Source organism: Pleurodeles waltl, chromosome 7 (assembly GCF_031143425.1).
Source record: "Pleurodeles waltl isolate 20211129_DDA chromosome 7, aPleWal1.hap1.20221129, whole genome shotgun sequence".
NCBI classification, from domain to species: Eukaryota; Metazoa; Chordata; class Amphibia; order Caudata; family Salamandridae; genus Pleurodeles; species Pleurodeles waltl.
Window position 1 is genome coordinate 100,803,264 of NC_090446.1, and position 17,329 is coordinate 100,820,592.

The 17,329-nt window shown below is 44.6% G+C and overlaps 1 protein-coding gene across 2 annotated transcripts in view; it reads right to left on the reverse strand.

Moving 5' to 3' along the window:
• CABLES2 (Cdk5 and Abl enzyme substrate 2) overlaps positions 1 to 17,329 on the reverse strand; it is a 124,248-nt gene that overhangs the window by 52,875 nt on the left and 54,044 nt on the right. For both annotated transcript variants that reach the window (XM_069243155.1, XM_069243156.1), the window contains 4 exons: positions 16,390 to 16,482; positions 13,861 to 13,938; positions 4,014 to 4,122; positions 860 to 1,022 (listed from right to left, as the gene is read on the reverse strand). In XM_069243155.1, the coding sequence (XP_069099256.1) occupies positions 860 to 1,022; positions 4,014 to 4,122; positions 13,861 to 13,938; positions 16,390 to 16,482 (443 nt within the window). The remainder of the gene's footprint in view (positions 1 to 859; positions 1,023 to 4,013; positions 4,123 to 13,860; positions 13,939 to 16,389; positions 16,483 to 17,329) is intronic.

Sequence of the window (17,329 nt, forward strand, 5' to 3'; positions counted from 1 at the left end):
TAGCATTTGATTTACAGGCCCTGGGCACACATAGTGAACTTTACTAGGTGCTCTTAAGTAAATGAAATATGCCAATCATGGATAAACCAATCACCAATACAATTTGCATAGGGAGCACTTGCACTTTAGCACTGATCTGCAGTGGTAAAGTGCGCAGAGAAAATAAACCAGCAAAAACAAATCAGAAATATATAAGAGGAAGACGGCAAAACGTTTGGGGATAGCCCTGCAAAAAGAGCCATTTCCAACAGACAGCATGCCAGCTGAGGAGCTTAATCAAAATGAACATCAGGCATGAGGGGCAAGAGTAACACCCACTAAAAGTGAGAGAACTCCCCAACATTAAGGACTGGAAAGTTTGACAGAGGACAAGTCTGGTGGGGCTCAACCAATACACATCAAGCAAGAAGTCTTCAACATCTACCAATATATAAAACAGTCACCTAGTAGCTTTTAAGTTGATCCAAGATACACAGTTGGCTTTCAAGACTGTGGATCAACCTCTCCACTAGAGTGTGTGGCTCTTCAATATTACCCAATATTCGCATGCACTGGAGCGTTTTTTTATTATGTTTATTTTAGGATGCTTTACTGAGAAACACAACTTGAGAGTCAAGGACGCATGAATTTTCCTCAAAATATGATTTGGTTAATCATATTTAATAATGCAATTATTTTACGTTAAGGAAACCGTGAGATGGTGGCATGGTTGTGTGTGACACAGTTAACAAGCGGAGTGGGTTATACATCAGTAAAACACAAGAATAAAAAGCATTAACAGAAAAGCACACAGCGGGCATGTCTGTCCAACACACATCTCTACCTTTCAAAAGCCCCGTTTTTGAGAGTTGTATCTTACCAAGCTCGGCTCCTGGAGAGACGGGATTACATCTCGGAGTGCTAAAGCTGCGTTTTGAAGGCTCCACCGCACTCCCCCGGTTATGGTTCACTGCTGTCGAAGGTTCACTCTTCTGACTGACTAGGGCATTTGTTGGATGCAAGAACCGAGCATAGGAAACCACCTGAGGGAAAAGAGGAAAATAATTCAATATATTGGCTGACATATCATGAATAGAAGGCTTTCCAATTGAACACCAAACATTGAAAGATTTTAAGAAAATGGAGTCCCATTAAAAATTCAGAGTGTGCCAGAAGCGATCACCTCTTGTTGCCATCTCCCAGTCGGACTTTCTTTGTTTCCTTGTGTTTTATGCTTCATCAATCTGGCTGCAGGGAGGGGAGCAAACCAGGAGGCGGTCCCATCCAAAAACCCATCACAGGTAAAGCTCGTTCTCTTCCTCATCCTAACTAGTTCACCATGCACGACACTTTCTTTGGCAGGCTTTACATCCGGGGAGAGGGGAAAGGAAAGTGGCCACCACCACTTTAAGGAAGCCAGCAGCTCCACTTTAAACCCGCTGTGCACATTACAACAGCACTGTGGTTTGTTTCTTATTTTTGTCCAGTACCGTAGTATCCACGGAGGGGTTGGGGAGGAGCCTGCCGGGGGCCATGAACTCAATGAAGACTTCCATGATAGGAAAAGATTACAAGTAAAATTTCCTTTACATGAAAGTAATCGTAACAACAAGCAGAAGTAAGCTTAGTGTGAGGCAAATCTCTATAAACCGAAGAAAGCGTAAGGGGAAATATAACCAAAAAGATGCCAGGATAGTTGGCCCACTTGGGTGCCTTCGAGGAAAAGGCAGAGTTACTCTGATCCACGGGCAATTACCAACTGGATTGCATCCCAATGTAAGCAGCTTGGTCTAGATCTCCTACAGAAAGGACAGTCCAACCACGCCTACAATGCCACATGCAACGTCTGCAATGGGGCAAGGACTGCTTTGCTTCTAAATGTACACAGTGAGCAAACAAATAGACTAGACTGTTGCCCTATGTAATCAACAGCAACAAATTACAGTTCCAATTCCATGCATTGTTTTTGCACGTGTGTGCTAGAAAACAGACAAAGTCTGGCAAGTATAGAATATCCCTTAGTAGGTCAATAATAGCTGCACTTACTACTGTGGAATGGGTATTAGCCCTACCATAAAATCTTTTGATAGCAAATGCTAATACCTAGCCATGGGATACTGTATCCCCATACTGAGCATCATGTCACCAAGGATATCACTGGGAGCACTAAAGACGTTGTAGATGGGCACTATGTCTGATGTGGTGGATTTTGGGGTTTGAGCCTTTGGCTTGAAAAGGGCTGTACTAAAACTTCTTCCTGACTATCCTTGCTTATATCTAGTCAATCACTATGATATTTTCCAAAGGTCCTTGAGGCTTATGAGGCGTACTGAAGCATTTCTCATTGAACAACAAAGGCCATTGTGTTTGTTGCTAAACACAAATCTAGTGCCTACATCGAGGGTGCCCAAGTTGTGCAATGCCTTTCCTGCTCCATGTTGAGGAAGATGGGGATAGTGGTGTTAGGGGCTCTCCCAAACCCATGGGGCTAAAATGTGTTCGAGTGGTTGAGCTACCCAAAACTGAGATGTATGGTCCTATAGAATTCTGTAAGTTAAGCATGAGTCGGACCGGCTCCAGGAAGGCCAGGAAGTGTGGAGCTGACCCTGGTTGGGGCTCCACAAAAGGTGAGAAGCCTGAAGTGTCGATGTTCCCTTGTCTTGTCCAAGGATTCGGACAGACAAAGACCTCTTCGACTGCTTAGATTTCTTCTATTTGTGCGACTTACCCGATGCGGACTTTAGCCGGGACGACGACTGTCTGGTACGGCTGCGCAAGCGGTCCAGAGACCTTCCACCAACCAGGATCTTAATGGTCACTGGGTCATCCGACACCTGGCAGCGAGGAGCTTGAGGGAGCGCTCCCTCATTGCCTTCAGGTGCATAGCAAGGCAATCTTTGCAGGCCTTTGAGTCATGGTCTTTCTCAAGGCACCAAAGACTGGCCACATGTGGGTCCTTCACATACATCTGCCTGTGACAGGCACCACATGGTTTTAAACCAGTTGTTTCTTTGCGGACATCCTGTCACACCAGGAGAAAATAACTTCTCAAAAAAGTGGTCAAATAAGTTGAAAAGCCACTCAAAAAAGTGACTGAGGGGTAGTTCTTCACTGATCTGCACTATCTGGCATGGAAAGGAAAAAACTGACGCTGGTTCAACGAAGTGGCACTTGTATAGGTACTGCATACGTCACTACTGGCCCAGACGATGCCGATGCGGAGCCAAACAAAGCTACCTACCGGCACGCAGTGGTGCTGCTCGAAAGTTTCCAAATCCAGTCTGCTGCCTGGAGATAATTCTATGGTATGCAAATCTGCAGCTAGAAGTCTCTATCAGACAAAGAGGACTGACTGGTTGCTTTTTCCAATAATGTCCTTGAACGCTAAAGGTCTACATAACTCAGAGCTCTCCAGGAAAAGATCTCTGGTTTTCAGAGCCCCAGCTCAAAAGAAAACCTATGCACTACACTTGGGGGGGGGGGGGGGGGGGGGAGGGGGTCACCAAAGACAAGGAGTTGGCAAAAATCAGAGGAAACATCTATGTGCTGTACACTGCTGGAACAGGGCATGGTGAAACATCATACTACACAGACAAAAAAGTCCAGAAAGCATTTAGCAAAGATGTATTGTAAGTGTGCACTGTTATTGCGGGGAGCAATGATGTCCATGGCGTGACTCCGTATTGTAAACCTACCTGCTCTAAGCAGGGAACAAACTGGGATCCGGCCATCTATGTGCACAAACATATACCACTATTCTAGCCCAGTCCCCTCAGAGTTGATATATACTACTTAAGAACATTTTAATCTACACTCAATGCATTTTAGCAGACCAGCTGGCTATTAAGTCGAAGATGTCAAGCAAAGCATATATTGCACAGAAGAACAGGAGGTTATATACCAACTTTCCACTAACTGGAGAAAAAGCACTTTGGATAACTTCAATTGGTCAGATAATTACACAACTACAAGGCAGGGGTATGCGGTTTACTTTCCAGGCAATTACAGATTTCAAAATATGCTTCACTCAGTACCTTTCCATCAGCTCCAAGTTCAACACCTTCCAATCCAAGGACCATGTCTGTACCGCTGGAATTGCCCCCTGAAGAATGACGCTGCTTCTGTCCTTCCGCCTTCGACTCGCTGTGAATATACAAGAGGCAAGTCAGGGATGCCTAATAAGCAGGCCAAAAGTATCTCACGCAGGCTTGATTCCCTGACCAACTATGCAGTAAGGTGCTTTAAGGTGCTCCTATCTAGGTTCAAAACGCTTTCTCCTCAGTATCCTTTACTTTGGGATCCTCCGGGAGTACCTATGCATTCCTGTTACCATTCTGAGTCGCTGCGGGGAACAATATTTATGGATGAAACATAATACTAATGGGGGGTTGTAAATTTTCATCTGTGGAAAGATCAGACAATTTTTTAAATAGTTTTTTTTGGTGGGGGAAAGGGATACTATCCTGGTGATTTGTGTAAAAAAAAAAAAAAAAAAAAAGCTTGGTAACCACCTCCATTTTTGATACTGGGTGGAAAATAAAATGCTCTTCGTCCTACAAGCAAATACAAGTTCAAGAGACGTGTTATGCGAACAAGGGGCTTGATTTTTATATTCAGAGGGTGGAGCTCTGTGGAGACTCACTTTTACCAACTATGGACTTTCTGCATTCAGTTAATTAGTTGTGGGATACCTTGTACACTGACCTTCATGAGTTTCCCTCCCCTCTAGCTTGCAGCACTGAAAGCTGATTGTTCTGAAAAGACACCAGGTGATTAAAAAGAGGAATGCTATCACCCAACACTCCCCGTCGCAGAAGACAACATTAAAGCCCTGTGAAAGCTCATGGGAGGAACCGCCTCAAGGCGCGATAAATGCACGCTGCCAAGGGAATTGCACCGAAAAACAATTTAAAGAGTCTGATCGTGTTACAAGTACTGCTCTGTAAATATGAGATAATGTAAAAAATAAGATGAATGAATAAATGGAACGAGAAGACCCAACACACCTGCTGAAAGAAATGGCCAGATTGTGTTAACATGAGCTGTAGAACAAAAGGCTCCACTTTTATCAAGGAAGGCGCATAAATGTCCTGCGGTCTAACCGATGCACAGCAGAAACACTGCTAAAAATAACTTCACTGCTTAGCCAATTAACGCCGTATAACAAAGAGTACATCAGATGAACCTACAATTCTTACTTCGCCATCCAAGGCCTGAAAGAGCGAACAACAAACACCCGGATGACCAGGGCCGTGGTTTGGCCAGTAAGACTGGGCTAGTGTGAGTGAGCGTCAGATTTTCTAACAATCACTCTGGCATACGGCGTTAAACAGCTTTTACGACAAGCCGGGCGCTAGACATATGCTGGGGCTGGGGGTGGGGGTGTGGGGGGGAGGGGGGGGGGGTAAAGGAGAGGAATGCAGACTGGTAGGGGTTCTGTGCAAAAGAAAAACAATATTTTGTAAAATAACCATCATTTTCGAAGACTTTCATAGCAGAGAGGGAGCGAGTGTGTGTATGCGTTTGTGTGTGCGTATGTAAAAATTCCTGGTGAAATCCGACAGACACCCTACCATATATTATAGTGTGTAACACCCAAATCACCACCCCTGAAGCTATGCCCCAGCCGATAACTATTTCGAGAATAATAATTATATCCTGTGGGACGCTTTGAAAACTAAACACGTGATCTTGCCCACAAGAGAATACACGGAGCTTTATCTTCTAATGTGCACTGCTGTGAGAGCGGAGGGTGTATCATTCCCCTCGCCAGCCCGAAGCACGGCTTGCTTTGAACGCACGCAGGAAAGACCTGTTGTACTTTCCTATCATCATCATCAGGATGGAACGTGACCAACAACAATAAGACCACGAGTTCCCATCGAACAAGCACGTTCAGCTATTTTGGCACATCAGACCTAGGCTGAAACCCCCAAAATAGCACAACCGGTACCGGGAAGAGCAATGAAAATCAAGGTCTACGGGCTGTTTGACCTACAAGTGTCCAACATAAAAAAAAGACGGTCGCGTCAAGGCGCTTTAGAAAGGAAGTATTGGAGAATGGGGATCCCGCCCTCTTCCCGCCATTCATTCCTGCTTAAGTGCGCGCGCACTCAAGACAAGGCTTCCCCAATCACCGACCTCCTTTATACGTGCTGAGCAGGAAGGCACGTCCCTGCGGCCCTGCTTTTGTACCCTGGGCTGCCCTCGTGCCCTTCCTTCCGGAGCGTGAGCAGGACGATCCTCCTCACCTTCCCTGCATCAAGGCTTCCAGAGTGCGCGTGCACGGTGACTCCTTTCTACCTTCTGCCCCCTTCTCCCCAAAAAGGCGTGCAGGAGGGACTGCTTACTTCATAACGTCCATTCTTCCAGGTTGTGTTTCCTTACAACCGCATCACCGTCAACTGGATTGTCTCTTACCACCCTTCCTAAAAACGTGCCTTCAAAATCTCTCTCAAAGAGCAAAAGTATTTCTTCTGAAAACAAGTATGCGCACACATCACAACTTCTACCGCAAAATACCTGTTGCCCCTCTAGCCACCTGAATATTATAGTTAAAGCACAGTGAACAAAAACAGTCATCTACAAAGTGCCAAAAGAATAATGGTAGCTTAGAAAGCCCTAATCATGGAGTTTCATTCACAGCAGTGACACATGGACCAGTGCGCTAAATGCCTTCCAAGAACTGTTAGAGCCATTAGGGGTCAGTGGGCAGCGAATGTGACATTCCAAGCCTTATACCAATGGTGTCCTGGAGCTTAACCTTACAGTTGCGCCCAAATCTAAGCAACAAGTACACGTACTTAGTACCGCCAGGAAGTGAAGTCAAGCAGTCCAAAGCTTACTCAGGGGTCCGGAGGTGAGACACTCACATCTGATAACTAACAAATGATCGTCAAGTGAGTACTATCACAATCTCTATCCATCAGATACTACAGTTAATACATCACGGTATACCCCGTACCTCTTTTTGCCCATCATCAAATGCTGCATTTAGAGCATTAAAGTTAGACCCTCACACTCCCTCAGCTCTGACTGACCCACCCACGTTCAATAAACAGAAAACAAATCCATATTTTACTGCCTGTACAAACTATGCATCACCTTCCCAACACAAGTAGACCAAATTTCAATGGAATACCAAATTATGTCATCAGCCAACTCCTCACACATAGACCCGACCCTCTGAGACCAAGTTTAATGTGGCCGAAGACTTCCACCATCTTGAGAATGCATAAAATGGGTGGGGTTAGCCCAGTGAAATCTTACCCTATTGGTAATGGTACGCTCCGGCCAGGCGTGTGTGTGGAACCTCCATGCATCCACTTCAGGACACTCCTGGAGCGGAGGAAGAACAAATGAGGATTGGACCTGCTGTCTGTGAACCGAGAGGAACCCTGAACAACAGGGCCTGCTCTCTTGTACCCAGGACAAAGAAACAGACTCCATGTGTCATAAGGCTGGCCTCCTATTCAAGCTACAGGGATACAGCAAGCTACAAATAGGCCTTTTCTGCAAACGGTCCGTTGACCGTGGCACCTAGACTGGACCCTGCTGTTGATCTCTGCCTCACTCCCTGCAAGTCTGGACATTATTAAAGCAATTTTCCTTATTCTGTGCAGGATTATAGAACTGTGAAGCACCTGTTGATGCTTATTTGGAGGACATATTTATGAACAGTCTATTGATAAAAAAAAAAAACAATAAAGCTACACAACAACCTAGCTCATGAGACTGCAGATGCTGTTACGGAAATATATTACAGGAAGGACACTCAAGGAAGACTGTTTCCCTTTAGAATTTTATAAAGCAACTAATACACTAATTGGCTCCTTGATAGGAAAGGTATACAGAAAAACAACAAAGGAGAGGAATTAGTGACCGTAAAGTTTACATTTCACCAGTACCCACACCTGACAAAATCGTATGCCAATTATGGGCTCATTTTTCCTTTTCAACTGGGACATGAAGATCTTGACGAAAGTGCTGGCCATGAGGATTGGCAAAGTTTTTTTTTTTTTTTTTGAAAGTAATAAAACACCTCACAAAAACCAGGTGGGATATGTATCCAACCGCACATTGCACGCATTGTGGAACGCCAAGAAATAAACTGAAAATGGACCTCTCCACTGACACTGAGAATGTGGTGACCTAGACTGAGCCTTTTGAACAGTGGCACCAAGCTTCTACCAAACCCTCTCCGCCTGATAAACTGATTTCTCACTAGGGACACTGTAATTGGAACAGGTACCAGTCAACGACATCCCTTTTCACAACTACTTTCCTAATAGCTTTAGAACCGTTAGCAATAGCAACTACAATACCAGATGCAATGCAAGGTCTGAACACCCCAGCAGGAGATCTCAACCTTATGCCATATGCTGTTGATATAATGACGCTACAGAGAAAACAACGATTTTCACTATGATCAATCTAAACTCTGCATTATGTATCTTCCCAGAGTTATAATATTAACTGGGCCAAGAGTAAAGCTATGCCCAAGGTTTCCCAACACATCAGAAACAGCCCTGAAAGACCTACCACTCAAATGGATCCCCCAAAACATGAATTACTTGGTCATCCCAATCAACAGGAATATCCTATCTATGTACTATGATAATATATTGGGCGTGTTTGACCAAATGAGGACCAACTATGTCAAATGGGAAAGGCTCCGGCTCTCCTTGTGGGTTAAAACAATTAAAACTGTGATGGCCCCTAGGTTCAGTAATGTTTCTGCATACTTCCTTCTAGAGTCCCTACTCGAATCTTCACAACAACAGACAGGGAGATAAGGATCCATGTATGGAGCCACATATTACCACACCTTGCAATGTCACAATTATACAGCTCTACGGACACAGGTGGCTACGCTTACCTCATGAAATCCTACTGCAAAGCCCCTCAATTATCAGAGATAGCCGGTCATCTGATCTTGAATCTGGATACATCGGACTGGGTGACACGGGAAACATTTGCAAATAGATATGACTGGACCCAGAGTCCTCCATGAGGGAAGGAAATACACTAGAGACACTAACAATTCGATGACCGAAAAGCTAGCAATCTTTGAAGGACAGAGACTTAAAAAAAGGCAGGTCTCCTTCATCTGACTGCCCTTAAGTGGAGTAATTCGAATTTCTGCATATTAAACAGCCCTTTATCTAGAATGACTGGATTGACCACGTAAACCACTCTAGAGAAAAGTCTCTGAGGGAACAACCTGAAATCCTTCTTAGAAGAGGCTGAAGAATTTATTTGACATAAAAGCCAATTCTAGGTATACCTAGAGCTGAGGCAGTGCAATTATATTAGGAATGACAGGCGTCTCCCTTGCAATATCATCTTGCGAAATGAGGTCATTATAAAAACTAAACTAAAGGACTGCATGAAACATTGATTGAAGTACTATATTCCAAACCAACGAAAGATACCCAGCACGCCAAACGACAAACTAGCTTACAAAAACAACATACTGAGGTGCACTAGTCATAATTATTGTGTACGCATAACAAAAGCTTCAGAGTGGCAAGTTTTAAATTCAGATTCTTTATTATCTTGCACGACTATCACTGAGCAACCCTTACTAACTATACAGAGACCAACTAGAAGTCTCATCATACTGGTGCTGCAAAGATACTGAGAGAGACAACGTCATATCTTATGAACTGCACAATCCTACTGACAGCAGATCAGGCACAAAGAAGCAAACTTTCACCCCCTGCTGAACTGGCAACTATGCATTATGCTCGAGAAGTCACCGGAATTAATCATCACATGAAGCGGTAGACTGATTTGGTGTCAGCTGGGACTATAACATGTACCCTGAGGAAATGGAAAACTATGACAATGCCTATGCATAAAGACTGGCTGGACTCCCTCATGCAAATGGCTGCCCAAGAATGACTGGTATAAACGATTAATGACAAATTACACATATTTAACAATATTCGGGGTCTATCTCTACCCTGATGAATAGAGGGGGATGTAACCAGCATGGCTCACATTCATGTTCCTGACCCTTATAATATCCAGATAGGTTTTATGATTCAGTAAACTGAGATAGCGTCTTAAATCGAGTAAGATTGCTGGATTATATATTAAAGGACTTTATCTTCACATTTTTTATTGTGGTAATAGTTTCATACTGTAGCGGTTTATGGTGTCAATTTAGGAACTAGACTATGCAAAACACAAGGACAGACTTTAATTTTAACATCAGTCGTATAGTATTATTCTAAATCTTCTCGAATTTTTACTTAGTTAGATTATGTATGAAATTGATATATATCTTAAGGAAGGAATGATTACTACAAATTTCCAATAAAAATGTTCAGAGTAGTGCTTGTGCAGCCCCACACACATCTGCTAGGATTCTTAAGTCTCATGTTCACAAAGGCCCACATAAGAGAGCCAGGCATCCGCAGAACAAAGAATCTCTCGAAGCTCTGGAGGAGTGGACTGATGGATTTTCAGGAAAGAGGAAGCTTTCCTGCAAGTCAAGAGCGTAATATCTGGGAAGCAACTGAGGCGCTGTCATTCCTGTCCTTGTATTCGGTCAACACCTCAGGGAAGAGGTAACATGGTCTCAGTCATACATAGATTTTAAATAAGAAACTGCAAGGGATGATTTTGACAGCACAGAAAAACGACTTGCAGGGGAAAGTATAGAACGGGAACAGCACACACCTGCCAAAACATTGGTTTGAAAAAATCACAGGGCGGCAATTTTAAACGCAGCCTCGTCCGACTCTCATTACTTAGGGACAAGGACATTAGATACATCCTCCATCAGCATTCTAACAAAAGGAGCACAGAAAAAAAGGCGTAGTTGGGGAAAACACACACAGTATTGCAAACCGGTCAGAAAATCTAACATATCCTGAGTACATATATTGCTTAACATAGTAGCACACAGAACCCCAGGGCCGGAGCAAGTTCCCAAGAACCATAAACATTAGGCTAAAGGGGCTTTCTTGCAACCAAAGTACTCTTCTCAATCATACAGAGGTGGAGAAGTGTTCAAGAGGCACAGTTTGTGCCATTGCAAGAGTCTTAGTTCTTTAATTATGGGTGGGCTCAAAGAAAGCCCAAAGATAAACATTTAGATTTTCAAATAAAATGGGTAGAGAACATCTTAAAAAAAGAACACATTTAATTGATAGAGAGACAAAGGGCAAGTGAGTGCTAAAGTTATCCCCACAACGATGTGGACAACCACAGTGGCGGACTGGCATGCGTGGCCCAACACTGGCAACCTCAAAGAAAGAGCAGAACGATGCTTGTGCCTGAAACAAAACACAACAGAAGAACTGAAAGTAAGACACTATAGGCGAGTTGGGGTCGTTCCTCTCAGATCAACGGAAAAATAGCAGAGTTGAAAGGAAACAGACAACAGTTACCGAGCCCCTCTTCCAAAATCTCGATTTTTAAGGTACTAAGGGAGGAGACTTCAGTAGAGCAGAGACAGAGAGAGAATATATCTACACTCACAAGTGGAGGAAGTGAAACCTATTATCTCCTGGACTCCTAAGGAGCAGGCACTGGCATATCCCCAGGGTACACATATAGGAATGTTATACTCATTCGTTCAGGGAATCTTCCATGTTTGGGTCAAAAATACTTAATGCTGGGGAATATGTGGACAATGTGACCAAAGGTAGCAAAATGAGGAAATCAACCTCCGAGACACTATGGCTTCTTCAACCATAAGTACCACATCAATCCCCAAGGATCAGCCTAACAGGGTCCACTCATTTGTGGGTTTTGAATCTCTATACCTGTTCTTACAATTATCTAAATAAGACTTAACAGGCGAACCACTATTAGCATTACTTAAGCATAAAGGCTCACCACCAAGAGCAGAAAAGAAAAATTGAGAAGGGATACACCACAGACCTGTCCCCCCCTTATAAGACATTTTTTTCAGCCTACAGCCCTAAGGGCGATCAAAAAGCCAAGAGGAGAGTAGAAAATCTCATTACCATTCTAGTGGCAATGCCTTCGCAAGGTCACTACAAGAACAGGGTACTGGTGGGACCCTCCCAAGTCCAAGCACTTGAAAGTAGGCTCCCGGTACAGCAAAACATATGGCACAAAGTCCTGCACCAGGGCTCGCGTAGCTGCAGAACGTATCTGTCAAACTGAACCCAACCAGCAGCCGCCTGAAAGCAGTCAGCTGCCCGAAGGAAGTTCCAGTGCTTAAGAGACAGCAAGTCAAGGCACCAGGATGAGGAACTCTAAGTGGGAGGATAAAGAAGCGGATGACAGGCATGTGACGAAGAATGTGTGCAGGATGTAAATGTAAAAATGTAAATTAGCACTTGTATAGCGCACTACTCACCCGCTAGGGTCTCGAGGCGCTGTACTCATACCGCTATGGAACCCCTCCTGGCTTTTCCCTGTGAGGTGCCCACTCCTGAGCACCCCCAGGGTGAAGCCAGGCATCCAAGCGCTGTTGGGGCCGTTGTGGAGATTAAGTAAGCTATTGCCCAGAGTTGCAGAGTGGGACCCATGAATTAGATTAGGCACCGAGGCGAGAATGATCTGGTCAAGGGGAATTGAGCCCAAGACCTGCCGAAGCGGGACTTGAAACCTGGTCTTGAGCCAGATCTCTGCTTCAGGGTCTGCCGCTCTAACCATTGAGCCACACTTCTCCACTCATGATGATGCACTTTGCAACCCACCATCAAGGCAGAAAGAAAACAATACGTTGCAGAATAGCCGCAGGCCAGACGAAAAAAACATGAGGCACGGGCTTGCAGGTGGATGAGAACCAAGTGCAATCAGGTGGAACATACTTGGAATCAGACATTGCAAGGTTTTACCTGCTTCACAGAATACTGGAAAAGTTAGAATTTGGAACTAAACGGGGTCAAATGGACGAGTGAGCATCAGTATTCTGGTTGATACACTTAGACCACTAAATGACCAACATTTTAATAACAGCTTGGCTAAGATTAAAGCAAAGAAACACGCGTCGACAGTACTTAAATCTAGAAACAGTTCCCTCTGCCCATTCAATGAGTGTAGCCCGCTCTTCCAGTACACAGTACTTCATAAGCAGGGCTTTAAGTGGGCCGGGTCCTGCTGGTGCTCAGCACCGGCAGTTCTAAAAAAGCAGATGCCGAGACAGATTCCTACCGGGCTCTCCACTTTGGCCCTCACCTTCAGGGTGAAAAAGAAATCCCAATTGTAAAACAGTACCAGCATGCGCTGCCTCTGATGTAACTTCAAAGAGACTTGTTATTGGCTACTTCACAGTCTCATAGTTTTAAAACCGATGCATTTTCAATATTTCATACAACGAAGCCATTGTTGTGGCTTATTTAGTTTATGCAACTAGTGACCACTGACAAAGCCAAAACTCCTGGCTTTGTAGGTGTAATGTTACTTGCTATATTATATATCTGGAAGCAATGACGGAAAGCAGCAGCAAAATACCAGTTGGCAGGTACACTATGCTAAGCACAGATTTGTATTTTATGTGTTTTTATGCCAAGCCCTTAATTACATCGGCCACGCCCCCTTGATAGACCACCCCAGTTTTTTCATCCGAATTAAAGGGCTGTCCATAAGATTCCATGACTCCCTGAATCCACTTTTTTGCTCTAAGTTGTTTACTGCTGCATCAATAGACTGACTGCATTATCCCCTTATGTCCTCCCACTGACAGCTACTTGGCCATTTTGGGTCACCTCTGCCTACGAGTGCTTCCTGCCCTAAGGGAGACCCTGTATCCACATCATGGCTGCCCAGTAGCATTATAACGTTTCACTGGGCTGCAATGAAACAGAGCATTACAATAATGTTAAAAACCACTGTGGCATGGTTTGGTTTACTAAAATAAATAAATAAAAAACAAACAAACATATTACTCACACGATGCGCACAGTTTCCCCATAGGGCAGGATAGAAAACGCTGCACATAACGACCTTTTGGCACAAATAAGAACAATCCTGCAAGACACAATGGGAAAAAGAATCAAAGCAGGCGCATCGAAGGCTAAAGGCATAAAACATGAGTAGCTAGCTTGGCAATATCTATGGGGAGTCCAGGATTCTTCAGACTAAAGTACAAAATCCACATTATATAGAGAATTATTATTAGTTTTAGTCTTCCATTCCTTGATAAGAAGGTAGACACATTTTCAATCCTACACGCAGAGGAGATTTACCTGCAATGCCTGGATGCAGTCTGTGTGATACGGGCTGGTTTGGAATGAGTGCCAATAGGCTACCTCACACTACTCAATGGTAGTCCCACCACCACAGAAGGCTGCAGGCCACTCTACACACAGTGCCTTAGGCCACTCGCCCCAACAACGCATCTGCCCAACTCTGACCAGAGGGCTGCTGGCCCTCCCTGCGCACGGTATTCCAGAATAACTCAGCCAGAGTGGCCTAGGACCACCACCTCACTGTCCCTGGGAATCTCTGAACAACCTTCACATCCCAGACCACCACTCTAGAATTCAGAGGATCAGTAAGCACCCCGCGCCAGTGCTTAAATTGTGGCAGTGGTTGCAGGTGATGGGCTTTGGCACTCATTTCTTCGCACCAGGACGTATTTGTCTTCGGAGTTCGACAGGGAGCAAGTGAAAGAGGAAGAACAAAAGAGGAACATAAATATATAAAACAACGACTGAGAAAGGAGTGATGGCAAAGAACCTGCAAAGGTGAGGGAAACATGAAGTGCAAGGTGGTGGAAGAAAGGCATGAGGTGGAATCAAGACTGGGCATCCTTGGTACTGAGGACACAAGTATTAGGAGAACACAGAAGTCAGCATAGCTGGCAGCGGGTTCATAAGAAAAACTTTGTCCCCAGCACTTACGTTTTCACAGTCTAAGTGCTGCCTGCGCACGCCCACTACTCTATGGTGGCTACAAAACAAGAGTCCTAGACTATCATGCGACCCACAACAATTCCCTGTGGGGAAGGGAGATTGGGGAGTTAGGGGGTTGGAGATGCCAGTTACATATATATATATGCCAGAAGTTATCCATTCTTCAACTCCATCCTTCCTCTGGTCATGCAAGCACTAAATGCAGTACCAATGAATGTCTCCCGCCAACCCCCCCCCCTTGAAAGCAGTGGCTAATTGGCTAGGTAGAGTAATTGTGCACCTTTTTTGTGGTAGTCTATACATGTGGGAGGCATACTGTGGAAGCAACAGTGGGATCTCTCCAAGTGTGAGACACTTTGTTTGCCCAGTCCTATTTTCTGACCCCTAAACCTTTATGGAAATTGTGATATGGGAGACTGCTGAGCTGAGGTCATAGGGCAACAAGCAAGAGGAAGAAGCAGGAATTGCTGACAAGTAGAACAACCTTGCTGGTAACAAGTTCAAAATCATCTCTGTGTAAAGCCAACTCACCCTCATTCTCCTAAAGTTATCACCACAGTTTCCAAACAATTAATGTTTTGCTCTGTCTACCAATCATCTGGAGTCCTATGCGCAAGGCTGTGGGATCATCATGGTTCCCAAACAAATTATATTTTGGTCTACCAATCATCTGAAGTCCTATGCGCAAAGCGGTGGGGACTTTGCAAGGCCAGCTCAAATCCAACCTGTTCATCCATCGACTTGTACTACTGGCAAAACAAATCTTATAGGCAGCAGAAAACATGTTATTACACTGTAACAAATGATGTCCAAATACTGCGGAGTTTGACATGTGACATGTTTTGGGATATAACTCGACCAGTGCTGGGCTCACTCGCCTTGTCTATCCGTGTGAAGGCTTTACAATAATGAACACAGAGCCTGTAGTTATTCCTGGATAAGCTGGATCAGCCAGCGAAACATCTAACTTGATTAGAGAACTGTAGGTCGCTGAGAAGGAGTGCATATTGAACTCCATAAAAACATTAACATCACTCACAATAGGTTGATCAGAATAGTGCATCATGGTTAAAGGGGTAGCAAAGAACTCCTATCAAAAGGTAAAATGTCAAAGGTACATTGTCAGCCAAGTACATGTAGAAAGGAGGTAGAAGGGTCAAGTCCAATGAAGGTATGAGGCTGATGCTTTCCAGAGCCTGCAGTCTACAAAACATTGCGATCCAGGACTGGGTGGATGTGAAGAGGCCCGCATGCACTGAGGAGATACAGGAAGATCAGAGCAAGGAGTGCAGGGGGATGGGGGAGGATGTGCAAGAGTAGCAGGAGATCAGGGACACACAGAGGTTCGGGGAAACTACAGGCTGCAGGAGGGAGGATAAGCGAGGGTGCCACAGGCAGACTGTGTGAACCGTGGAGCAGAGGGGACTGAAGACACAGTATCAGTGGGGAGAAGCCAGGTAGCAACAAAAGCACTAACTGATGAACACCATGAGTGAGAACCAAGGGCTGTGGTAGAAGATCAGAGTGCAGACAAGACGTGTACATTCTTTTCACAAGATATTACCTGCTGCTCCTCGTGTCGTACTGCCTCATGTTCTTGATGAAGTGAACTTTCTTCAAACCTTTGTGTCGCGGTGAACCAGACAAATGCTTCGACCTAAAATGTCAACAAAATTGGTTTTGAGCTTCAGGAATACCACAAAACATATTTAACTTCAACATCACGTTTTGCTAGAAAATGCGGTAACAGTTCAAGGGTGCATGGCCCCCAAATCGAATCTTCTAGTCCAGTGGTTCCCAACCTGTGGTCCGGGGACCCCTGGGGGTCCGCAAAGCCTCTTCAGGGGGTCCGAGACGGCTTAGAAAATTAAATAATATTAGCATATTAGGCCCCCAGCTTTCAGTTATGACTGAGTGGGGGTCCTCGGGTTCCAAAAATGATTCAGTGGGGGTCCCCGAGTTCTAGTTATGCTAAAATGGGGGTCCACAGAAGTGAAAAGGTTGGGAACCACTGTAGTCCACTCTGACAAAAAGGCGCAGTGCAATGAACACCCCTACCCAGCTCACTCAGTACTATTGTTTCTCTTTTCCTTAAATACTTCTAATCATTTACATCTGCTAAAATTCAATAGGTGCAATAAATATCCTTTATTTGAAAATATATTTTTCAATGCTACACCTGAGCCCTACTTTTGTCTTGTGCAATCTCCAGACCTGGGCTATTATCAGTAGAAACAGCAATGTTTGCCACCATTGCAACCTCTCCTTTTGAGGTTTGGGTGTTGCCAGCACAGCTGCTGCGCAGACCTACTGCTAACAATATTCACACAGTGGGCCCCTTTGAACCACCAGCTTGCTCTGACTAGCTTCTTTCAGTCTTTGGCTTGAGACTTCGTCAATCACCCATTGGTTCAGCCCAGCGCAATATTAACCTCTCACCAAACTGTGTGGATGTATTCTTCCACCTCTTGAGTGCCTTCATTGAACTGGATGCGGGACTGCTG